We start from the raw sequence: 25,514 nt of genomic DNA, 5'->3' as shown, positions 1-25,514 counted from the left end.
TTGTGGTCTGTTAGAAACTAGGCAAGTGGGGTTTATATATCTGTGGAAAGCCCAGGGTGGGAAAAAGAACTTTTCTCTGCCTGAGGCAAATGTGAATGTTGCAATTGGCCAGCTTAATTAGCATTGAATAGCCTGGCAGCTTCAAAGCCTGGCTGCTTCCTGCCTGGGGGAATCCTTTGAGGAAAGGCAAGGGCCTGAGGCTATTAGGAATCGTGGGAGTTGGAGTCCAAAACACCTGGAGGACCCAAGTTTGCCCATGCCCTTCTCTGCACAAGAGGACTGGGGCCTCCCCCCCCCAAAGTACTACAACTCCCAGGATTCCTTAGCATGGAGCCAAGGCAGTTCACGTGACGTCACGTTTCATTCATTCATCCACCCTACAGGGCAGGAAGGAAGAGGCTCCCTCTTGGGACGCGCGTGTCACGTGACCCCCCAAGCCAAGATGGCCGAAGGGGAGGGAGCGGAAGGCGTCCCGCCGGAGCAAAAAGAGGCCTTCGAAGTCATTAGCGGGGCCGAGGCACCCGACACTTCCGAGCTCCCAAGCGACGGCCCGGAGCGGGGCGTGGAAGGCCCGGCCTGGTCGGCGCCCCTCCTCTCTTTGGCCAAGAGGGCCTCGGAAAACTTGGCGGCCGGCTATGGAAGCGCCCTGAAGTCTGCAGCCTTGGTAGGACTCATGCCCAAACCCGTCAGCCCTGACAGCGCCGCCAAACAAAGTACGGCTCCTACCTTTCCTGCTTCTCCTATCTGGGGTGTCAGCCAGCCAGAGAGTTATTACTTAGCACAGGCATGGGCAAACTTGGGCCGGTAGGCTGTTAGGAATGGTGGGAGTTGAAGTTCAAAACACCTGGAGGGAAGGCCCAAGTTTGCCCATGCCTGCACAGGTGACTTCCATTGCCATTCTCCAAAGTCCTTTCCTCAGCCTGCTCTGGAAGGGGCTCAACAGGCATCCTTTCATCTTGCATCCACACTTCGGGGATAATGCAGTTTGACACCACTTTCACTGATATGTCTCAATGCTAAGGGGAGCTGAGAGTTGTAGTTTGGTGAGGCACCAGCACTTTTTGGAAGAGACGCCTAAAGTCCTTGTAAAACTATACATCCCATGTTTCCATAGTATTGAGCCATGATAGCTAAAGTGGTCTCAATCTGCATGAACTCTACAGTGTAGATCAGGAGTGGACAAACGGGCCCTCCAGGTGTTTTGGCCTTCAACTCCCACAATTCCTAACAGCCCAAGATTGCCCATAATTGGTGTAGATGCACCCTTTTTTGGTATCAGACTTGGAGCAGAAAGAAATAAAGTCTAAGCAATCTTAATGTAAACTAGGCCTGGTCATGGAACAATCCAGGCATGTGTTGTTGCTAACTGTTTTTGGGTTGACCTCCAGACAAAGGGTGTATCTACACTGTAGAATGAATGCGGATAGACACCACTTTAACTGGTATGGCTCAATGCTTGTCATTTCACAGCGTCTTTAGCCTTTTCTGTCAAAGAGTGCTAGTGCTTCACCAAACTACAAATCCCAGGGTTCCACAGCATGGAGCCATGGTAGTTCAAATATCACTGCATTAATGCTATAATACGGTTGCACCCATAGATTTTATAATGTCATTGTGAAACATGGATGACTTCTGAGACTAATGTGTATTGATGCAGGAAGTATGCCTTTAGCCTTCTCATCCGTTCCACTTCTGGGATCATGTGTCTCGGCTTGGTGATTCTTGGAAGCTCAGCTGCTCTGTAACAGCATCACTTCCTTCAAATCAACAATTCGTGAAAATGAGACATAATTGCTGTAATTCAGCAAACTTAGGGAAACTGTTTAAAATCCACCAAGTTGTAATACTTGTGTGTGTTAAATTGTGGTCTACTGACTTGCATAAGACTAGAAAAACTGTACTTGGCAAGGTTGGTCCATGACATTTTAGTCTTATGATGGAAAAGGCAGGCTACTCCACCCTACCTTCCATTTCATGCCTGGCAGACTGGCAGTATAATTTTGCTGCAGTACTTGTCAAGGGAGTTGCTGCTCCCATAACACCAGAAAATGACAAATTAAGGGTGCAGATTGGGGTGGCACCAGTGTCCCATCCTCCCAAGAAAGTTCAAAGGTCCTAAAGGAATAGTTATGTGGAGCTGCCACTGCTGTCTTCCAACATTTGCCACCAGAGGCAGTTTTCTGACTTTGCCTAAAGTCAGGGCCTTCTCTGTAAAAGCATAACAGGGAAGAAAAGGGGAACAGACAAGTAGTTATGTGGCACTTTGAAGACTAACCACCTTATTTCATCATAACCTGTCTTCGATCAAAAGCCATGTCTTCCAATGCATTTGAAGATGTGGGCTATGGAAAGAAAAAGTCTGTGGTGAAATAAATTGCTTTGTTGTAAATGTGTGACAAGATTACTTTTTTTCTTCCCTTTTTAAAATTTTGCATAGGGAATCTTAAGGAATTTTGTACTCAATTTTTCAAGAATATATGAAAACTTTAGATTTGCTTCTGTGTTTTCACAATGATTGATTTTTGCACAATGACAGTCAAGTAAATAAAAGTTATCCTCTTCTTACCCTGGTTTATTTTAGTTTAATGTTCAGTCTGACTCCATTCATCTCCATGTATAATAGTCTTGTTTTGCCTACTTCTGGGGAGTATAAAAGGTGACGGTTTTCCCCTGACATTAAGTCTAGTCGTGTCCGACTCTGGGGATTGGTGTTCGTCTCCATTTCTAAGCCGAAGTGCCAGTATTGTGCATAGACACCTCCAAGGCCACATAGCCAGCATGACCGCATGGAGTGCCATTACCTTCCCTCCAGACCTGTACCTATTGATCTACTCACATATGCACGTTTTCAAACTGCTAGGTTGACAGAAGCTGGGGCTAACAACGGAAGCTTATCCCGATCCCTGGATTCGAACTGCCAACCTTTCAGTCAACAAGTTCAGCAGCTCAGAGGTTTAATCCGCTGCGCCACCGGGGGCTGATAGGTTGGCAAATTACAATACTTGTAAAAAGTTGTGAAAAGTTACGAAGACATCAGACACCTTTGTGACTTTTGTACCCCCTTCTCTCTATATATATAATAAATACATATTATACATTATTATGATTATTAGTCAACAGTAACTTGCAATGCAGATGCATTGCTAACAAGTATGTGTGATTATAAGGAAGAAATACAAAGATTAAAGTGTCTTTGAGCTTCAGAGTCAAAAATAGTCATGGGACCTCAATTCCCACAATCCCTAACAGTCTACTGGCTGTTTGCCCATGCCTGGTTTAAAATATCCCATAGTAAAAGGTAAAGATAAAGTTTCCCTTGACATTAAGTCTAGTCATGCCTGACTCTGGTGCTCATTTCCAATTCTAAGCCGAAGAGCCGGCTGCATAGAGCACCGTTACCTTCTCGCTGGAGCGGTACCTATTGATCTACTCATATTTGCATGTTTTCAAACTGCTAGGTTGACAGAAGCTGGGACTAACAGCAGGAACTCATTCTGCTCCCTGGATTTTGGTCACCAAGTTCAGTAGCTCAAGTAAAGACTTTCAGAGAGAGAAAAATCAGTCTGTGCTGCATAGCCTTTTATGTAGATCATAAGAAATATGTATTGCTCTTAAAGAAGTGGGTGTGCCACATCATTTGAGTATCCTGATGTGGAACCTGTACCCAGAACAAGAAGCTACCTTCATGACAGAATACAAAAAAATGGAAGAAGAAATGGGAAGGAAATGTGAATATTGGAAGAAGGAAAATTAAGATGTGCAAATGATATGGATATGATATGATTACTGAAGAAAATCAAGGAAGAAAATGCATAGGCAGGTTTACAGTTGAACATAACAAAACAAAAATAATGGTCACAGCAGATTTACATAACTTTAAAGTAGATGATGAAGACATTAAAACATTTAAGACTCTCCATACTTTTGCTTAGTCATTCATCAGAATGAGACTCCATTCAAGAAATCAGAAGAAGATTATGACTAGGAAGACCAGCTATGAAGGAACTAGACAATATCTTGAAATGTCAAGATATATCATTTTATACTAAACATAGGATTGTTTACGCCACCATATTTCCCATTCCTCTATATGATTGTAAAAGTTGGACAACAAAGAAAGCTGATAGTAGACAATCCATTCATTTGCAATGTGGCACTGGAGAAGACTTCTATAGATACCACGAACTGCTAAAAAAACAAACAATAAATGAGTCCTGGAACAAATCAAACCTGAAATCTCCCAAGAAACCAAGATGACTAACCTGAGATTGTCGTACTTTGGACCTATCATGAGAAGACCTAACTCACAAGAAAAGACAATAATGCTTAGTGAATTAGAAAGTGGTAGGAAAAGAAGACCACATTATAAATGGATAAACTCAATCAAAAACGTGACAGCCCTGAGTCTGCAACACTTGAGTTGATGATAGGGTGCCTTGACATTCTAACATTGATCAGATTGTCAGAAATCAAAGCTGATGTGATAGAATTATCAACAGCAATTCCCTCTCATCTTCCATTCCCATGTTCTTTGGAATATGCTACTCTAAACAAAAAAAAAGTTTCTTAATACAGTATATACGTATGATTACAGTGTGGATATGTTTAGAATTAAGTGTGCAAATGGCCAGGATCCAATGTCTTTCTGCTGACAAGAAAATCCATCAGTGGAAACAGATAGAGAGGAATTGCCTTACCCTCTTGAAGTCACCTTGAAACCTCATAATCTGCTCTAGAGAGCCAGAAAACCATATGGAATGTTTTGAGCAAATGCTGGGGAAAAGGTGCACTAGCACAATATTGCATTGAGCTCAATATATTTACATTTTATTCATATTAGAGTTTACACAAACATTCAAGAGTTGCCAATTCTGTATACATAGTACAACTTAATGCTTCCATAGGTAGATTCAAAATTATCTTGACATTTAAAATTAATGACTGTTTTAAGCAAAATAGTTACAATAGTTCAACTGTTTCAAAATATGGTTATTTTCATCTGAAGTTGTGGTTTAGGTACAGTGTCTCTCCAACAAAGCAAACATCCAACTCCCATGTTTATTAATTACAAGTCTATTTACTAGCAGTGCAACAATCTTACATCAGTTTATCTGGGAATAAAGCACAATATCTTGAGATTTATTTTCTGATTGGGTTGTTGCACAGCACCCCTTTCCTGTGCTGCTTCAATTCTGCATCCCAGGCCTCAAATCACTTTAGACATTTTTAAACTCAAAAATAAAGTGCAAGATCTCTACAAAAATCAATTCTTTAAACTATGTCTGGATATCTTGTTGCAATAACAGTAACAAAAATCTCACTTTCATTCTGACCTTTGTGCAATCTGTGCTGCAATCCACACTAATGACGTGTCTAAGCACCTTGGAACCCGTGTGCAGGGCACATAGACATAACTATATTTATTTGTTTGTTTTATTGATTGATTTCTTATCTTCCTCTCCAAAATAGAGGCTCAGAAGTGTCTCATAAAATTAACTAAAAAGGTACAGTAAATGGGGCAAGTTATAATATTAAAATATAGTTAAAGAAGTTATATTATTAAAATATAATGAATGCAGAGCAATTTTAAAACACATCAATAAAAATACAATAGCCCCGGCTGAAAGTCTATTCTTCAGCAAACTGTCATTATGCAAAAACCTGCCAAAAGAAAAGTTCCCTGCTGACAGGAGAACAATGGGAATTCTTCCAGTCTCTCAAGTAATATATTCATTTAATCCCATCACAAATTTGGCTGTGCATTAATGTTCCCTTAGCAACAAGTAGCTAACTTAGCATAGCTATATCAAGGATTGCAAAAATAATTATGAAAAATCTGATCTCAAATTTCTAGTAGCCCCAGCTGCTAACTCTGAAATATAAAATATAGCTGTGGTAAGTATGAAATGGAAACACGCATACATACAATGGTTCTTAAAAAGAATACCACGCTTAGTGTCTGGCCCAGATTGCACTGTATACTATTTTGAGGTATTGACTTTTGAGATTTGAACTCAACTGTGAATCATGTGTTATCCAGCAAATATGTGTCCATTCAAAAAAAAAATTTAAATAAAAAATGGGAAACTAAATTTCTCTAAATACTTTAAAATCCATAGAGTTCCCTTAGAAGCACTTTGTAAATGCAGCAAAGATTGGAAATAGCTACTTGGTTAGTGTGTTATTAGCTTGTTGGTGTTTTCATCAAAACTGTCCTTTAGCTCACTAAATTTGCTGATTAACACTCAAAATAAACCTTTACTCTACCATAACTCTTCCTTTGGCAGATTCAGTAAAACAAAAATGCCTCAGGATTAATTTTGGGTGAAAAATATCTCAAAACTCGTGTTGTTAGGCAGGTAAATATGCTTGTTGTTACGACCTCTGCCTTTGGCAAAAGGAAAAACTAGACTGGATCTACACTGTCATATAATGCAGTTTGAACTGCATTGAAATGCTTTATATGGGTCTACGCTATATGGCAGTGTAGATTCAGCCTTAGAGAGGGTTTTGTAGTTTGAAAACAGTTGAAGGGCTGGGATAGGAGAGCACCCAAAAGGGAAAAGGAAAGGGGGGAGGCATCATGTAATGAAATAGAATGGGGCGAGGGCTTGATTTATTTGCCGAACCCTCAAACAGCCATGACCCTTGCAGAACATTAAAGCCTCTTCTTCATTCACATAATCGCTTCTGACTCTTTGTGACCTCATGGACCAGTCCACGCCAGAACTCCCTGTCGGCCATCGCTGCCCCCAGTTCTTTCAAGTTCATGCCAGTCACTTCACATCCATCTTGGTCGGCCTCTCTTCCTTTTTCCTTCCATTTTCCCCAGCATCATGATCTTTTCCAAGCTTTCCTGTCTTCTCATGATGTGGCCAAAATACTTCATCTTTGCCTCTAATATCCTTCCCTCCAGTGAGCAGTTGGGCATTATTTCCTGGAGGATGGACTGGTTGGATCCTCTTGCGGTCCAAGGCACTCTCAGGATTTTCCTCCAGCACCAGAGTTCACAAGCGTCTATCTTCCTTCGCTCAGCCTTCCTTATGGTCCAGCTCTCGCAACCATAGGTTACTATGGGGAATACCATTGCTTTCACTGTGCTGACCTTAGTTGCCAGTGTGATGTCTCTGCCCTTCACTATTTTATCAAGGTTGGCCATTGCTCTCCTCCCAAGAAGTAAACGTCTTCTGATTTCCTGGCTGCAGTCTGCATCTGCAGTGATCTTCGAGCCTAGAAATATAAAGTCTGTCACTGCCTCTATTTGCCAGTTATCAATAGGCGTGGTTGCCATGATCTTGATTTTCTTGATGTTTAACTGCAGCCCAGCTTTTGCACTTTCTTCTTTCACTTTGGTGATAAGGCTCCTCAGCTCCTCCTCACTTTCAGCCATCAGAGTGGTATCATCTGCATATCTTAGGTTGTTAATGTTTCTTCCAGCAATTTTAACTCCGGCCTTGGATTTGTCAAGCCCTGCATGTCTCATGATGTGTTCTGCATACAAGTTGAATAGGGAGGGTGAAAGTATGCAGCCCTACCGTACTCCTTTCCCAATCTTGAACCAGTCTGTTGTTCTGTGGTCTGTTCTTACTGTGGCCACTTGGTCTTATACAGATTTCTCAGGAGACAGACAAGGTGACTTGGTATCCCCATACCACCAAGAACATGCCACAATTTATTATGGTCCACACAGTCGAAGGCTTTAGAATAGCCAATAAAGCATAAATAGATGTTTTTCTGAAACTCCCTGGCTTCCTCCATTATCTAGTAGATATTGGCAATTTGGTCTCTCATTCCTCTGCCTTTTCTAAACCCAGCTTGCACATCTGGCAACTCTCGCTCCATGTATTGCTGGAGTCTTCCTTGCAGTATCTTGAGCATTAAAGCCATTAGACCAGAAATGCCATTTTGTAGATAAATTGGCCTGCATGTGTTTCTAGGGAGCAGGCAGTGTCGTTACCGTCTTCAGATTTTCTCCTCTATCCATTTTATTCTGGTTTCCATTGTATACTGTTACACATTAATATTTGGGATGGATCCCTTTGTAATCCTTTAGAGTATTTATTATATACTCTACTAGGGACATAAGTAAACTGTTAGATCAACTTTCCCCTTTTTTCTTCTCTTGTCATTGCTTGTTGTCTCCATCCCTCTTCTGCTTCAGTGGATTATGTGGTTTGAGGTCTTTGGTAAATATAGAGATATTAATCTGAAATCAGGTTATTTAGCTGGACCCATGCCTTCCTTATGTCTGCTGAAACGTAAATCTATTGTAACTTTTTACTGTCTCAACCTATGTCCGTCTTTTTAAGAATGTACTCAGAACTAATTAACTGAAGCAGAAAGGGGCTGCCGTGGTGCAATGGGTTAAACTGCTAAGCTGCAGAACTTGCTGATTCAAATTCACTTAGCAGGGTGAGCTCCCGCTGTTAGCCCCAGCTTCTGCCAAACAATTCGAAAACATGCAAATATGAGTAGATCAGTAGATACTGCTTCAGCGGGAAGTTAACGGCACTCCATACAGTCATGCCGGCCACATGACCTAGGAGGCGTCTACGGACCATGCTGGCTTTAGCTTAGAAATGGAGATGAGCACCACCCCCCAAAGTAGAACTCGGCTAGACTTAATGTCAAGGGGAAATCTTTACCTTTACTTTAACTAACTTCTATTGAATTAAATGAGCAAAGCATGTGCTCTATCATTTTTCATACCCTGATAGGGAATGGAAGACAGAGTATATAGAAAAAATATTCTGTATATGCTCAAGTGGCACCAGAAATATTTTAATTTAAGAATTCTGTCCTTGATTTACTAATCAGTCTTAATATACAACTGCAGCTCTTGCTGAAATTCACATATCATTTCTTAAAGGCCCTTACCCATCAGATTGTTAAATGAAATTTCATATTTAGGATGGCCTTTCCCAATCTGATAGCACTAGGTTGAGCTTGTTTTATTATGGGCTTTCTAGTTCATATAAGGGTTTGGGGAAGACCAGGGGTGCATCTCCACTGTAGCATCAGTGCAGTTTGACACCACTTTTTAATTGCCATGGCTCAATACTATGGAATCATGGATTGTAGTTTGGTGAATAACAGCACTCTTTGGCAGAGGAGGGTTGTAAAACTACGACTCCCAGGATTCCATAGCATTAAGCCATAGCAGGTGGGGTCAAACTGCAGTGTAGGTGCATCCCAGATTGAGAAAACTTTTAAAAAGAGCATTCTGATGGTGCCAAAAACAAAATGTACTTACTGCTAACATTACATTCAGCTCATTCTCTGTATATCCTGGAAACCACCAATCACATAAACTAACCAGCAGCAATCCAAAAAATTAAAACAATTGTTACCTGTTGTGAAATGAAAAAATTCTGAGCAAGGTCTGAACTGGACTAGCTGGCTTTTGTGGTCTCTCTTAGCTTTTATGAGTATTTTATGAAAAAGCCTCCTGTGATTTGGGGGCAGTTTTGCACTTTACAGCAAATGTATGTGAAGATAATGCCAGGAGCCTGGAGAAATGGGAAATTCTCAGAATAGCTGGGGAAATGGGCGAGCCTTAGGCTGAGTCAAACATTCCTGATTAAGAACCAGCTAATCACTGGATATGTTGTTGAAGGCTTTCATGGCCGGAATCACTGGGTTGTTGTGATTTTTCCGGGCTGCAGGGTCATGTTCCAGAAGCATTCTCTCCTGAGGTTTCGCCCACATCTATGGCAGGCATCCTCAGAGGTTGTGAGGTCTGCTGGAAACTAGGCATATAGGGTTTATATATCTGTGGAATGTCCAGGGCGAGAGAAAGAATTCTTGTCTGTTTGAGGCAAGTTGCAATTGATCACTTTGATTAGCATTGAATAGCCGTCCAGCTTCAAAAGTTGGCTGCTTCCTGCCTGGGGGAATCCTTTGTTGGTAGGTGATTAGCTGGCCCTGATTGTTTCTTGTCTGGGATTCGTTTTCAGAGTGTTGTATTTTATTTACTGTCCTGATTTTAGAGTTTTTTTCTTACTACTGGTAGCCAAATTTTGTTCATTTTCATGATTTCCTCCTTTCCGTTGAAATTGTCCACATGCTTTGAAGATGCAAGGCTATTCAGTGCTTATCAGTGATCAATTGCAACATTCACACTTGCCGCCAACAGACAGAGTTCTTTCTCCCACTCTGGACATTCCACAAATATATAAACCCCACTTGCCTAGTTTCCAACAAACCTCACAACCTCAGAAGATGCCTGCCATAGATATGGGTGAAATGTCAGGAGAGAATGCTTCTGTAACATGGCCATAAAGCCCGGAAAACTCACAGCAACCCAGTAATCAGTGTCGCTTTGAAAGGCTAGAAAGTGTTACAGGTTTATCTATTTTAATCTGAGTTACCTAGGATGCATCTGCACTGCAGAGTTAATGCAGTGTGGCACCACTTTAACTGTCATAGCTCAATGATATATAGGATCCTGGAAGGTACTGCTTCAAGAGGTCTTTAGCCCTCTCTGAAAAATAGCGCTGAGGAAGCGAGAAGGAAGCTGTCCAGAACAGGAGTAGGGAAAGAAATGAGAACATAAAGGGGCAGGGAACCCACTGAGCACAGAAAGGTGGGCTCTCCATCGAAAGACCTGACGGAGGGCAAAGAACCAAGCGCCCAAAATGGCGCCCCGCTCCAAATGCACACTCCGCCTCCCTCCGTTTGTTTACAATCTCGCCTGTCCTTTCGCAAAACAGTCTGCTCCTCTGTCCAATCAGAATCGAGGCAGGAGTGAGGCCTCATCAGTCGGAGCGGGCGGGGACTGGCCAGAGAACGTGGCCAATCAGGAACGCCGGGCTTGTACCCCTGTGTTTCGATTGGTTTCTCGAAAGCAGCTCCAAAACCTCGACTTTTGATCCAATCGGGAGCTTCTGTTTGGATGGAGAGGGGGTGGGGACTGTTGCTGCGGTAACGCAGGTGAAGGTGAGAAACCAATGGGGAAGGGGAGGGGAAGGGGGAGCCCGGGGCCTCCAGCTCTGGGATGGGGACCGAGGGGGAGCCCTGGCTGAGCGGCGAGTCAGCCATGAGGAGCCCAAACGAGTGTCAAGAGAGGAGGAGGGGGAGGAGGCTGTCAGGGAGGGGGAGACAAGCTGCAAGAAGGCCAGGTGCTCTGCCCTGTGCCTTCCCCAGGAAACTTGTTGTTTTGACCCTTAGAAAGGGAAGATGTCTCCTCAGAAAGGAGCCCCAGGAGCAGACAGACACGTGTACACTCAGTGGAGGTTCCTGCCAGTGAAGTTTCTGAGTGTCTCCACCATCTTCAGCAGTTCTGGGTGTATCAGCAGAAATTTAGGGAACCTGAAGAGTAAATAAAATGTGACACCCAAAAAAAGTTTCTTTTTCCCTCTTAGAGATGGAATTAAGCTGTGCATTTCCTACAATATGGGATATTTTAGACTCTGAAGCTCAAAGACACCCTAATCTTTGGATTATGTTTCTTATACTTGCACATCCTTCTCAGGCGTGCATCTGCATTGCAAGTTACTGTTGACTATAATAATTTGTAATATATATTTAAGGGGCCCCGGTGTCGCAATGGGTTAAACCGCTGAACTGCTCCAGGGAATGTGGTGAGCTGCTGTTGGCCCCAGCTTCTGCCAACCTAGCAGTTCAAAAACATGCAAACGTGAGTAGATCAATAGGTACCACTCTGGCGGGAAGGTAACAGCGCTCCACGCAGTCATGGCGGCCACATGACCTTGAAGGCGTCTACGGACAACGCTTGCTTTTCGGCTTAGAAATGGGGGTGAGCACCAACCCCCAGAATCGGACACAACGACTTAATGTCAAGGGGAAACTTTTTACTCTAGGATATTTTAAACCAGGCATGGGCAAACTTGGAACCTCCAGGTGCTTTGGATTTTAACTCCCACAATTCCTAACAGTCAGTAGTCTGTTAGGTATTCTGGGAGTTGAAGTCCAAAACACCTGGAGGAAGGCTCAATTTTGCCCATGACTGTTTTAGACTCTGAAGCACAAAGACACCCTAATCTTTGGATTTCTTTCTTATGCTCACACATCCTTATCAGGCATGCATCTGCACTGCAAGTTACTGTTGACTAATAATAATTTATAATATGTATTATATAGAGAGAGGGGGGTACAAAAATTACAAAGATGCCTGATGTTTTCATAACTTTTCACAAATTTTCTTTGGAATAATTTTACACACAATGTAATTTTTTCCTAAAAATATCAAACATAGTGTTATGATATTCTACATTAAAAACAAAAAAACCAACTTACCAGTATTAAATATAGAAATGCTTTGTGACAATATCTTTATCTCTTACCTGCCTCTCCCCAAGTATCGAGGCGAGGAAAAGACTAAAATACTACACATCACATGAGTTATAAACATGTAATATCAATTTAAAATAACATAAATGCCATAGAGTTATTTAGGGTTGAACCTAAATCACAGTTATGTCAGAGGTCTTTAGGCCTCACTAGTGTACAGTGTGTAAATAATCCAGTAGAATATGTAATATTACATGAACTGAATAAAACTTTGAATCATAGAGTTGGAAGAGACCACATGGGCCACCCAGTCTATCTCCCTGCCATGCAGGAAAAGCACAATCAAAGCACCCCTGACAGTCAACCATCCATTATTTTGTTCTTTCTGTCATGTCATATTTAAATTCTCATGATGTAACATGTCAAAAATAACTTTATTTTCTTGCATGATGTATTATTTGCATTTTTAGTTTGGTGGATTTGGGTTGTTACTATGTTATTTCTGAAATTTTATGATCTGGAAATGCAATTTCAGGTCTCTTTCTTATGTGTGTGTGTGGATTTATATATCTTCAACAGCCAAATACCACACGATGGAAGAACGTTCAAATCTCATGAACATGATAAAGCTGAGCATTAAGGTCCTAATTCAATCAGCTCTGAGTCTGGGAAGGACTCTAGATTCTGACTTCCCTCCTTTGCAACAGTTTTTTGTGGTAATGGAGCACTGTCTCAAGCATGGACTTAAAGGTGAGTTTTTCTCTGAGTATAGATTTGTACTGGCTGTAAAATTGGGTCACATATCCTTATGGAGGTGTCTTTATCCTTATGGAGGTGTCTATAAACATGAAATAATCGCCAGAAGCCTGTAGAAATCATTTACAAAGTTTTATCTCACTTATGCAGAAAATGATTAGAAACATTAAAGGGTAAAAATAGAGCAATTAAATCTGTAAAGTCTAATTCATAACTCAGCTTGTCCTTGAACTTATCTCAGTTTACCAAAGAAACAGCAATGACATTAAGTTAATAGCCAGTCTACTGAAGTAGTTGTTGTGGACTCAGTTCTTGTGTGCTCTGAAGCCTATGTAATACGTTTGAGGTTTTTATGCATGATAAACTCCTTTGGAACCTCTTTCCTGTGTACAAATGCATCTAATTATGGCCTAACAGTTTTGTTAAAACTAAATGTTTTCTCATGGCAAAAAATTAAACAGTAGCATTGCTGAGTCTGGAGGTGTTTTTCAAGAACTCTCCAACACAATCACAGAGCACAGAGACAGATGAATGAAAAGAAATCACATTGTTTTTAGAATGGCTGAATCGTGCCTTTATGTGTATAGAAATGCAGACAGAGTATGAGGTATAAAAATACACCTGTCCGCTGTGGTCAAATAATATCTTTAGTCAATAATAAGTTCCGCTATATTTAATGAGACTAATTTCTTTATCAGTATATTTAGAATTATAAAACAAGTATAATTTCCATGTCTGGGTCTAATGAATGTCCAGAAGTAGCACTGTATTCATCTCATCTCTAAAAATGATTCTGTCTTTGCCCATTCTAAAAATGCATTGAGCTTTCTGTGATTGAAGGTTATCCCATGTTTTATTTTACTTTTCCCTTCTTTCTGTTTTGATCTGCAGGGATGTAACTTGCTTTGTTCTCTATGTACTTTGTGTGCTTTGAACGGAAATAAAATACTTACTTTCTTGCCTTTCATTTAGCTAAAAAGAGTTTTATTGGGCAAAACAAATCCTTCTTTGGACCTTTAGAACTGGTGGAGAAACTTTGTCCAGAAGCATCAGATTTAGCAACAAGTGTGAGAAATCTGCCAGAGTTAAAGTGAGTTGAAACAAATCAAAATCCAACAAGATACTTTTTAAAAACCTATAATATTTCTAGTAATTTTGTGCTATCTTATATTTTAGTGCCTGGTTTAGCTAGATGAATCCAGTGATGAGCTAACTAATTTATGAGTAAAAGATTTATTTTTGCTAGAATGTTTAAAGAATGTGCTTACTGACTACCCTACTCAGATTTCTCTCGTAATGTTAATATTTCACATTTAAGAATATCAAAATTGTATTGATAATTCACCATCAGTTTTCATAACCTGATCCAGAGAGTGAGCACTTAGGTGCCACTAGCAAGGATTCGAGCAGACTTCAAGTAAAAAAATAGTCACATTGGACTCAGTAAGATCTGCTTTTTGAATAAAGGTACCAGAATTGCACATCCCTGCACAGATTAATTTCATAGCGATAAATGAGTAGTCCCTTATCCCTTTTTAAACATTTTAAAACTACATATAACAAGGTATTATAGTACAAATATTATATGGAATGATTTGATGGAAGAGATCGGACAGCTAAATGAACCGTTACTGTTCAAGACACAGTAGAAGACCTTTCTCTTCTTGCAGGCCTCCCCAGTCAATTTTAAACCCCGAACTTTAAATTTACATTTTAGTTGTACTTTAATAAATGTATTTGCATTGTATTATCATTCTTGCAATTTTTTTTAGTATATGTATTTTGTGATGGTGTGTTTTAATGTATGTATTTTATGGTGATGTGTTTCAATTTTGTTGTGCCCTACCTCAAGTTATGAGGAGAGATGGGTAATAAATAAAATTTATTTTTTATCATCATAATCATTGTCACCATCATGAAATAGTACTAGAATAAATTATATATTTTTCAAAAGAGATAGTAGAAAAATTTAACTATGTTTTCCAGCCCTTCTAATAAACAGTTATCTTCTGCTAGAAATTGATTCTCTTCTTTTAGCAAGTGGAGCTTCCTCTACGATTGTCAAAAACTGTTGATGTAACAGTATAGCATGGATTTCTCTTGTTCAAACAATAATTTCTAGCGGAAAATACCTGTTTATCGGTATCTATTTCCTTTTTAACAGAGATTTATTGTCTTTCCTTGTATTTGTTAACTAATTGTGTACTTCTTTTAACAAGTGCTATCATAACATATTATGTATGCTGAGTGATTTGACATATTTGATAGCTGGTCTTTTGTGCAATTGTAGGACTCCTGTAGGAAGAGGGAGAGCTTGGCTTTATCTTGCGGTGATGCAAAAGAAACTGGCAGACTACCTGAAAGTACTCTTGGACCACAAGCATTTGTTGAGGTATCATCATGCTTCGTTTCTTAGTGATACTTTTTGTCATGCAGAAAAAGAGGCATTAAATAATTGGATTAGTATTGTTCTTCCATTAGGACTGTTAAATAGAACTATCTGCTCAGAAAACACCTATGGGTGAAATGGGTTGTTGTTGTTGTTAATTTCTATTACAGCAACTTCAACTTATGACGACCCTGTGAATGAGAGACTTCCAAGCACCCTGATCATCATCAGCCCTTCTCAGGCCCTGCAAACACAAAACTGTGACTTCTATCATTATCTGCTTTTCATGTGTCCTTCCTCTTTTTCTACTGGCCTCCACTTCAACAAGTATTAATGAGTCACGTCTCATTAAATATCCAAAATGTGATAGCATCAGATTAGTCATTTTGGCTTCTATAGAGAGTTCGGTTTGATTTGTTCTATAACTAATTTGTCCTTTTGGTAAACCATGGTATCTATAGAAATTAAATAAATTGATTTTTTGGTCAGTTTTCTTCACTATCCAGCTTTCACAACTATACATTAAAAAGGAAATAGAAGTTAGCTGTAAGTATTCCTCTCTTTCTCTGCTCCCCAATGCTATTTCCACCTGCTCCTTCACAGCTCTGGAACAGATTCTCAGAGGCATATATAGAAGGTGGGGAAAACTCTTCTGGATGGTACATTCATACACACACACACACATGCACACATACATACACACACATACACACAGGCAGTTACTGAGTTACAAACATCCAACTTACAAACGACTCATAGTTACAAAAAGGGATGAGACAACAGGAAGTAAGGGAAATCTTCCGTTAGGAAGGAAAATCCACTCCTCAAAGAGTTATCATGGGGAAAAACTTTAGCACCAATCCTTGTTTCCCCAACAAGCCAAATTTTTCAAAATCCAATTATCACAGGGACAAAAAATCTTCTAATAGGGGCACAGACAGCAAAACAAACATCACTATCTATCTATCTCTCTATCTACACACATACAATCTATTTGGCTTGTGTTACACTTTAAAATGTACCTGTTCCAACTTACAAACAAATTCAACTTAAGAAAAAACCTACAGATCCTGTCTTGTTCGTAACTGCCTGTATAATAATAATAATAATAATAATAATAATAATAATAATAATAATAATAACAACAACAACAACAACAACAACAACAACTTTGTTTTTCTATCCCACCTCTATCTCCCTGCAAGGACTAGGGGCGGCTAACATGGGGCCAAGCCCAAAGAACAAATAATAAGCAAAGTTAAATACATGTAAAAACAATATCTTCAACCAGATAAAACACATTAAAACCAAAGTAATACAATATAATAATAGTAAGAAACATTAAAACATAAAACGATAACATAAAAGGACTACTGTTTAGTAACAAAGTGAATAAAATGAGAGGGCGGTCTAGGCAAAAGTGCAAAGATATGTATTGTAATGCCATTTGGGAGCGTAAAAGGACAAAGTGCTAAACATTCTCTAAGAAACTTGGAGTGTGGTAGGAATTCAGGTTACTTCCAGCAGAGAGTAGAATAAAGTGTGAGATATAGTGTATATATATATACACCCATAAACAGAAGCACTGTTGACAATACAACCTTCATTGGTATTGTTTACTCATTTGCATTTTCTGCAAAAGCGGTACTCAAAGCAGTTCATAACAAGATTGAATGTAAAAGGTATTATTGAAATTACAGTACAGCCACTTTGAGTCTCTTTTTAGTGAGAAAAGCAGGCTACAAATCATTATCATCATCTTCATCATGTACAATTATATTGGACTTGTCCTTACGTAATGCTTTCATCATAGTACAGCGTAGACTATCGTCTCAAATACTTTTTGTCTTTTAATTTTATAGTGAATTTTATGAGTCTGATGCCTTGATGATGGAAGAGGAAGGAGCTGTGATGGTGGGTCTCCTGGTGGGACTGAATGTCATCGATGCAAATCTCTGCTTAAAAGGAGAAGATCTGGATTCCCAGGTAAAACACATGATTCCCTGATTCACACCCCTTTAGGCAGCTCAGAAGGGATTTTCCTGTTCCTGGAGCATAATGATGGAAAAAGCTGCACTCGGGGAACCTTTGAGGACAGCAGTTATCAATCAAGGTCCAGGTATGAAAATAGGGTGAATCTGTAGATCATCCTTCTCTCCCAGAACCACTCAAAGGCCACATGGACTGCCAACAAGTCCAAAAGGAGAAAGGGATGAAAATAATGTCCACTTCATATTATGTAAGAAAAATACTGATATTTGATAGTAAATGGGGTTTACTAAATGTGAGTTATTGCTCCTCATGATTTCTATCCTAAGGGAGATGCAGTACAACTCCCGTATCCATGGGACCAGTACCTGTGGTTTCTTTTGTCCACATCTGACAAAACATATACTCTGTTGGAAGTCATTCATTCAATAGGGTTTGCTGTTACCCATGATTTTGTGTATCCATGCAAAGTCCTGGGGTGTCCTCCACGGATACAGTAATCACACTATTGGAGTTTGCGGAGAGTCAGGAGCTGAACTCTTGTCACCTGCAGTAAAGTGGTATATTTCTATTAAAAGTCAGAAACTCTGAATGAAAATCTAAACGTGTATGTTTTACATTTAAAATCTAGCTTTTGGTTTCAAATGAGATGGATGTGTCGCTATAGGGCAGGAGGGAGAACATAGCACACACACACATATTCTAAGAATTCTGTCTCCTCAAATGAAATATTCCTTCTGCTCTTAAATTTGTAGCATTACAGTAAATTAGAATTTCAGTTGAGCATTCAGAAATAAATTTTAAGCATCCAAAGAAAAGGGGCAGGCAATGTTATCAAGGGAATGTGAACACAGCAAATGCAAGAGCTGTGGGCATGAGTGATTTTCAGCGACTCATTCTCCATTATGATTGAAATTTGAGAACTTAAAAAATTGCACTGTAGAGGCAGAATTTCCTGTTTGGAGGGACAGTGTCCTTATTACCTTATTATCCCCCTGCCACTGCAATAGCTAGTCTCCTAATAGGAGAGATGTATAGAAAGCTCTTTCCCATAGAAATACAGTTATTCCTTGAATTGGTCACTCCTCTTCAGACTTCGCTGGTTTGTTTAGTCTCTAGCAACTGTTGTTAAGATGTCCAAGGACTTCTCAGAAGGGGCAGCAGGAACTCAAGGCCTTGTTTGATAAGTGTTTGGTGTCAGGTTATATTGAGTAGAGCAAGAAATTAATGGATATGTCTAATTGAAGCTATAAAAATCAATTGGCCCTAGAAAGAAACTGTGTAATAATGTCTCTCTAAAAAGAGTATCGTGTTGTTGCACCAATTCTTTCTCCCCATTTATTTAAATGTGAAAGGGAGTGTGAAAATAAGGAAAGACTAGATGATCCAATCAGGATGGCTGTAGTGTTAAATTAATTCAGTTGTATAGTAAACCTGATTTTTCTTTTTAGGTTGCAGTGATTGATTTTTCCCTCTACCTTAAGGATACACAAAGCAGTGACAATGGCAAAGAGTATGTATAAGCTTTTATTCTTAATCAGTATTTAAAATAGAATTGTGATATGTAGAGAATTAAGCTAGTTACTTATGGAAGGAATGAGTCTAGTTAATTTTGTGATTTTCTCTTTCTCCTTCAGAGAGGAATCTAGAATAGATGCTGATGACAAATCAATTGGTATTAGGAATATATTCATAACCTGTTAGGATTATGATACCAATATGGTTAGATATTGGTGCAGAGTAGCAAAAACGCAGAAGACTAGGGGTTTATGTGAGCAGAGGTGAGAAAAAGCAAAATAGCCAGCCTCTGTTTCCCTTTAAAGAGTCACGTGCATAAAATAAGCATCAGAGACATCAAAAGTAAAATAGTAAAAATATGTCTACTTACAATCTTGTATGATGATGGTCATACAGGTAAAAAACATCTTAGTTCCAAAAGAATATAGTTCAGGATACTACATATCTCTTAACAAAGAAGTAACATCAGCATGGCATGGCTGGATCAAGAAAACAGGAAGAGCCAAAGAGAGAGAACAAAAGAAAGTATCTCCTTTTGTGCCCCAAATTCTAAAGGTATATGTCACTTCCTGTCACTCCAGGAAGTATACTCCCATTTCCCACATCACATGCAAAACCTCAAAATGGTGCCATCAACTCTGAAATGCAGCTTTGGCTTCAGGTTACTAAGCAACAAACAAAACTAACTACATAAACCATCCCACATTGAAAATGCATGCACGATTGCTTAGATAACCCAACAATTGGCTTTTGCATCTGTGAGGGCTATAGAATAGTAGAATCATAGAATAATAGTGTTGGAAGAGACCGCATGAGCCATCCAGTCCAGTCTCCTGCCATGCAGGAAAAGCATGAAGTGCCCCCAATAGATGGCCATCCAGCCTCTGTTTCAAAGCTTCCAAGGAAGGAGCTTCCATCACACTCTGAGGCAGAGAGTTCCACTGCTGAACAGCTCTCACAGTTAGGAAGTTCTTCCTAATGTCCTTTCCTGTAATAGAACCCATTGCTCCAAGTCCTAGTTTCAAGGGCAGTAGAAAACAACCCTGCTCCCTCTTCCTTATGACAGCCTTTTACATATTTAAATATGGTGATCATGTTTTTTTCTCAACCTTCCTATGTTCCTAGACATACAGCAAAAACAGTAAATCATGGATAATAGTGAACCCTATTGAAGTGAATGACTTCTGCCAGATCTTAGCAGAGAATTGTCCCAGAGAAAATTTCTAGAGAGATTACATCTCTAGGAAAATCCTAGGTCCTCCAGGGTGACTCCATGGTAACTTCTGGCTGAGGCATACTATAGAATTGCCTGAAGGATCTAGAACATTATTAGAAAGGACATACCGTGTTCCCTCACTTATTGCGGGGGTTACGTTCCAGGACCACCCGCGAAAAGTGAAAATCCGCGAAGTAGGGACACTATATTGTGTTGTTTACAATCTCACAAAGCTGCTTCAGCTTCCTTTTCTCTCCCTTCGGCTTCTCCTTCCTTCCTTCCTTAGGCTTCTCCTTAGGAAGGAAGGAGAAAGAGAGAGGAAGAAAGGGAAAATCGAAATTTTTATGGTTATTATATTCTTTTAGTGTTTATTGAAAAACCGCAAAACAGCGACTCTGGGAAAAGTGAACTGCGAAGTAGTGAGGAAACACTGTATTTTGTTGGATGTGGGTAAATCAAATTGTGGGTCCTGGTCCTGTGAGTACAGGAATGAGATAATAAATCTAACAGTGATAGATGAGGATTCTTGATACCAGGATTCTACTCTATAGCCCTTCAAACTTGGTGTTATATCTCTCATGTTCTATTTAGCAGCAAGCATCTTCTGCCTAAGAGCAGAAGTAGTGATTTGAATGTTGGACTAGGATGCTAGGAAGCAAGTTCAAATCCCCAATTCATCTGTGATGGAACTCCATGATCTGATCTTGAGTAAGGCACAATCTCTTGTTTTAAGATAAAGGCAATCTGACAAGCCTCCCCTGAATAAATCTTGCTAAGAAAACCCTCTAAGATGGAAACTTGAAGGCATCTAACAATAGCAACGTATCTCTACCTACCTCCTCTTTAAAGAACCATGCATTCCAATTCTGGACGAGGCAATTAGTATTTGCCCATTCATTCATTCCTGCCTGCCTACACCACTCCTATGTGGTATCAGATTTGCTAATGCTGGGCTAAAAGGGAAACCCAAAACTTTTTGCAAAAAAAAAAATTGTTACGTTCTTTACTGGCATAACATGTTTATAAAAATGTGTTCAAAATGTGGAGAACTTACGTTCTGCTCACAGTAGAACCGGAGTGGAAATCTGAGTGGATTTCTTCTGCAGCATGAAAGGTAAAAAGGTTTAAAAAATCATATGCCAGAACCATGCATCAATGTGTCAAATAAATATGTTTATGCCTACATTGTATCAGGTGTGTGGACTCTGGTTCCAGAGTTTGAATGGGAGAAAGGAATGAAAATGCTGTGATGGCCAGGGGAGGAGGTGTAGATGAGAAAACCACAAGCAAGAGCAGTGCACATCTTTTTCCCTTCTGCTGATTATCCCTAAGAAAAGTTTTCTAAAGCCTTCCAAATTAATATGACTAACCAAATATAAGAGTTGGAAACCTGTGCTTTTTGCCTGCTAATGTAGATCTTTGTCCTTAATTAAATTTGCACAATTTATTTCCCACTACTTTGTATATTAGGAATGGATTTGTGTCTTCTTTTAAAAGATCGCTTTGGAATTAAAAAAAATTCATTTCCATATGTCATTTTATAGTTATATGCTTATCTGTCTTTTCATAACAGTAACTGAGCAGCTTTTCTCAACATAATTATTCTTTTGAAAATAGTTATTTTTGCTGCAGTGGCAGTCATATTATACTTTAATGTCAAAACATTTGGTCTGACTGATACTAATCCCCTGGAATAAATCATCCTTTTTCTTTTCTTTTTTAATTTGAGCCACATCTTTTTGAGACTGTACTGGTCCCATAAAAGGAAAGAGCACTTGCAACCTTACAATGCAAGCTTGTCATGTTTTCTTGTAGTCTTTCGCTAATATAAATGTAGCCCTTGAAAGAACGGTTAATTCTGAGAACAAAATCTTTATTTTGAAACTAGAGATGGAGGAATCACTGCTGTGCTTGATCAGAAACATTATGTGGAAGAACTTAACCGCCATCTAAGGTAGGGTTTTTTTTTGTTGAAAGTCTTTTTTGTTTGCCCCTCATGTGTGAAAATCAAAATGTTAACATAAAGAGTGCTATAGTTTCAGAGATAACTCCCCCCTTTTTCTGCCTGTTTTGTTGTTCTTCCCTAGTACCAGGTTCTCCGCAAACAATTTTCTATGTTTCTATCTTATTATCCACTAGTTCCCCTTTGCATTCTACCACAATATTTCATAAATGCACTTAAAACTGTGGAGGTGAGGGGGAGCAGTTAGTTTGTTTCATTCTACTCATATCATATCCTTTCTTTTAAAAAAATATCAGAAAAACATAGTTCCTGTTAGTAGTTACTTAGAGTTCCTCGTCAGAATGACATAGGAGTGGTTCTAATTAAATAGATATTGATGATCTTTTGTCACAGTTGTACTGTCGGAGATCTTCAAACCAAGATAGAGAGCTTAGAGAAGACCAATTCAAAGCTTCAGGAAGAGGTTTGTGAGAGTGAAATTTATTTCTATTTTTCCCCTTAATAAAATTGTAGCAACTCCTTTCTTAAAATTGAGTCTTAGCAAATGTTGACAAGGACCTAAACAGAGTGGGAAGTCACATGTTAATTCAATAAGCTAGAAATGTAATGTGATGGAGATAATATAACCTATAGATAAGATAAAAAGAAGGTTATAGATAAGATAGGATATTAAGTAAGAATACAACCTGTAAAATGTACAGGACTTGGACAGCTTGCTTTATAACATTTAAGATTATTGAACTGTTTAACATAGTATTGTCTGGAGCTCTCTGAGATTTCAGGTAGGAATATTTCCCATTACTGTGTGGGAATGAACCCTTTTGTGTGTTATTGTATTGAGCACCATGAGCTGAGAAAAATTAATTACAGTAGTTCAAGTTTATGAAATATTCTGCCTCTTGGGCATTTTTTTCTGAAAGGGATAATGCTTTGATGTGAAACAGATAACTTGTGCTATGAGAATCAGAATGCATGATGATGTTGGACTGCAACCACCATCATCCCATACCATTGGCTGTGATGGCTAGGGGTGATGGGAAAAAATTATATTAGGTGTCATTCCACTCAAGGCTTTTATTGCCCTGATTCAAATAATTCTACATGGTTCCAGATGTCATTTTCTGTTTGTAATACTCCCATGTCTTGTCCATCATTTTTGTCTGGAGCTGAAATAATATCAATAGTGGCATGATCTGTCTTCGCTGAATTTTGAGGTCTTGATTTTATGCTCTCGTTGAGTGACAAATGGGTACTATGTTCACCTCAAGGGCACATGGCTCTTTCTCTCCTTCCTGTTCCCCTGCTTACCTTTTGCCAGTTGACAGCAGCAACAGATCGGATCCGGGCACTTCAAGACGAGCAGCAGGAGCTGAGGCAGCAAAATGAACAAATCCGTGAACGAAGTGAGAAACATGTGGAGGTCAGGAATACTACAGGGCAGATGTGCATTACTTAGAAGCTCCGACTAGCTTGTTTAACTAATGTAGCTTTTTTTTCCTTAAAAAAGAAGCAAACTCAAAATGCCCACTCAAAAATTTACATATGTATGTGTCCTGCAGTTGGGGGAAAGCAGTATATTTCTGTATTTAAGGTATTTAACTTCATGGGAGTCATTCATTTTTGGCAAAGAGAAGAGAAAGAGAGAGAAAGGGAATGGATTAGATTAAGCAGAATTCTTCTGTTGAAGGAAATCATTTCCCCTGGTTTCCCCGTTTTCCTGTCCAGAGCCTGCCTAAGTTATTTTGGTTTTTGAAGAATTGGTGCTCCTGTACATCCTCAACCAGACAGATCAGGCATGGGCAAACTTTGGCCCTCCAGGTGTTTTGGACTTCAACTCCCACAATTCGTAACAGCCTACCAGTTGTTAGGAATTGTGGGAGTTGAAGTCCAAAACACCTAGAGGGCCAAAGTTTGCCCATGCCTGAGATAGATAATTTGTCATGAAGCAGAAAATCTGACATGGATGTCTCCCCGTCCCTAGCAGTAAATATACGATAACTTGATTTGACAACAGTCCAAAATCAAGTCAGCTGCTGTGTCTAGCAGTGCGATAGGCTCTGCATCAGCAGGCAACATCCATCACTGCTTCCCATGCTGGCCTGGGTGACAGAGGGACCCTCCCAAACAGGGTGAGAGGTGGGACTAAAAGTCCAGTTAGGCGATCCCTCGTAGTTCGAGGAGGATTGTCTACCATCTTTGGTGTCTTGGGGGTGGGTTCTTAGGTGGCTGAAGAGACCTATTCTTGATTTGCATGTTCTCCCGCAGTGAGGACATCGGTTTCCAGGTGGAAGGTGGTCCCGGTCAGGGTTGGCTTGACGGGCCTTCCTTTTGGCACTTTTCTCGCTTAAGCCCTCCATTCATGCCTCTTCGAACTCTGCAGCACTGCTGGTTACAGCTGACCTCCAATTAGAGCGCTCAAGGGCCAGGGCTTCCCAGTTCTCAGTGTCTATGCCACAGCTTTTAAGGTTGGCTTTAAGCCCATCTTTAAATCTCTTTTCCTGCCCACCAACATTACGTTTCCCATTCTTGAGTTCGGAGTAGAGTAGCTGCTTTGGGAGACGGTGATCGGGCATTCGGACAACGTGGCCAGTCCAGCGGTGTTGATGGCGTAGGAGCATTGCTTCAATGCTGGTGGTCTTTGCTTCTTCCAGCACGCTGACATTTGTCCGCCTGTCTTCCCAAGAGATTTGCAGGATTTTTCTGAGCAACACTGATGGAAACGCTCTAGGAGTTGAGTGTGACGTCTGTAGACCGTCCACGTTTCACAGGCGTAGAGCAGGGTTGGGAGGACAATGGCTTTGTAAACAAGCACCTTGGTATCTCTACGGATGTTCCGATCATCAAACACTCTCTGCTTCATTCTGAAAAATGCTGCACTCGCAGAGCTCAGGCGGTGTTGTATTTCAGTGTCAATGTTGACTTTTGTGGAGAGGTGGCTGCCAAGGTAGCGGAAATGGTCAACATTTTCTAATGTTACACCATTAAGTTGTATTCCTGGCATTGCAGAGGGATTAGCTGGTGCCTGTTGGAAGAGCACTTTGGTTTTCTTGATGTTTAGTGAGAGGCCAAGCTTCTCGTATGCTTCTGCAAAGGTGCTTAGAGTGGCTTGTAGGTCTTCTTCTGAGTGCGCACAGACTACGTTGTCATCGGCATATTGGAGTTCTATAACAGATGTTGTGGTGACCTTGGTTTTGGCTCTCAGTCTGCTGAGGTTAAATAGCTTGCCATCTGTCCGTTAGATAATTTCCACACCAGTGGGAAGCTTCCCATCAACAAGGTGAAGTATCATGGCGATGAAGATGGAAAATATATTGTATTTTACTATGTCATTTAACTATTTTAATTGTTGTATTATTTTATTGTATTATGATAGTGATCCTGCCAGTTGTGTAAGCCGCCCTGAGTCCCCTCGGGGAGAAGGGCGGGGTAGA

The 25,514-nt window shown here is 40.0% G+C and overlaps 1 protein-coding gene across 4 annotated transcripts in view; it reads left to right on the top strand.

Annotated features, from left to right (window-relative positions):
- The first annotated feature begins 412 nt into the window (after positions 1-412).
- rufy1 (RUN and FYVE domain containing 1) overlaps positions 413-25,514 on the top strand; it is a 37,639-nt gene continuing 12,537 nt past the window's right edge. Inside the window, exons 1-9 of one of the 4 annotated variants that reach the window (XM_062973877.1) lie at positions 413-713; positions 12,832-13,002; positions 13,981-14,098; positions 15,299-15,400; positions 17,260-17,383; positions 18,838-18,899; positions 22,009-22,074; positions 22,477-22,546; positions 23,402-23,503. In XM_062973877.1, coding sequence (XP_062829947.1) covers positions 443-713; positions 12,832-13,002; positions 13,981-14,098; positions 15,299-15,400; positions 17,260-17,383; positions 18,838-18,899; positions 22,009-22,074; positions 22,477-22,546; positions 23,402-23,503 — 1,086 coding nt within the window. In that variant the 5' untranslated portion in view covers positions 413-442. Of the gene's footprint in view, positions 714-10,809; positions 10,939-11,609; positions 11,759-12,831; positions 13,003-13,980; positions 14,099-15,298; positions 15,401-17,259; positions 17,384-18,837; positions 18,900-22,008; positions 22,075-22,476; positions 22,547-23,401; positions 23,504-25,514 lie in introns of those variants that run through there. The other 3 variants (XM_062973880.1, XM_062973878.1, XM_062973879.1) reach the window with 3 other exon arrangements.

This window comes from Anolis carolinensis, chromosome 2 (genome assembly GCF_035594765.1).
Source record: "Anolis carolinensis isolate JA03-04 chromosome 2, rAnoCar3.1.pri, whole genome shotgun sequence".
NCBI lineage: Eukaryota > Metazoa > Chordata > Lepidosauria > Squamata > Dactyloidae > Anolis > Anolis carolinensis.
The sequence above is the reverse complement of the archived record's forward strand: the minus strand, read 5'-3'. Positions and strand labels throughout refer to the sequence as shown.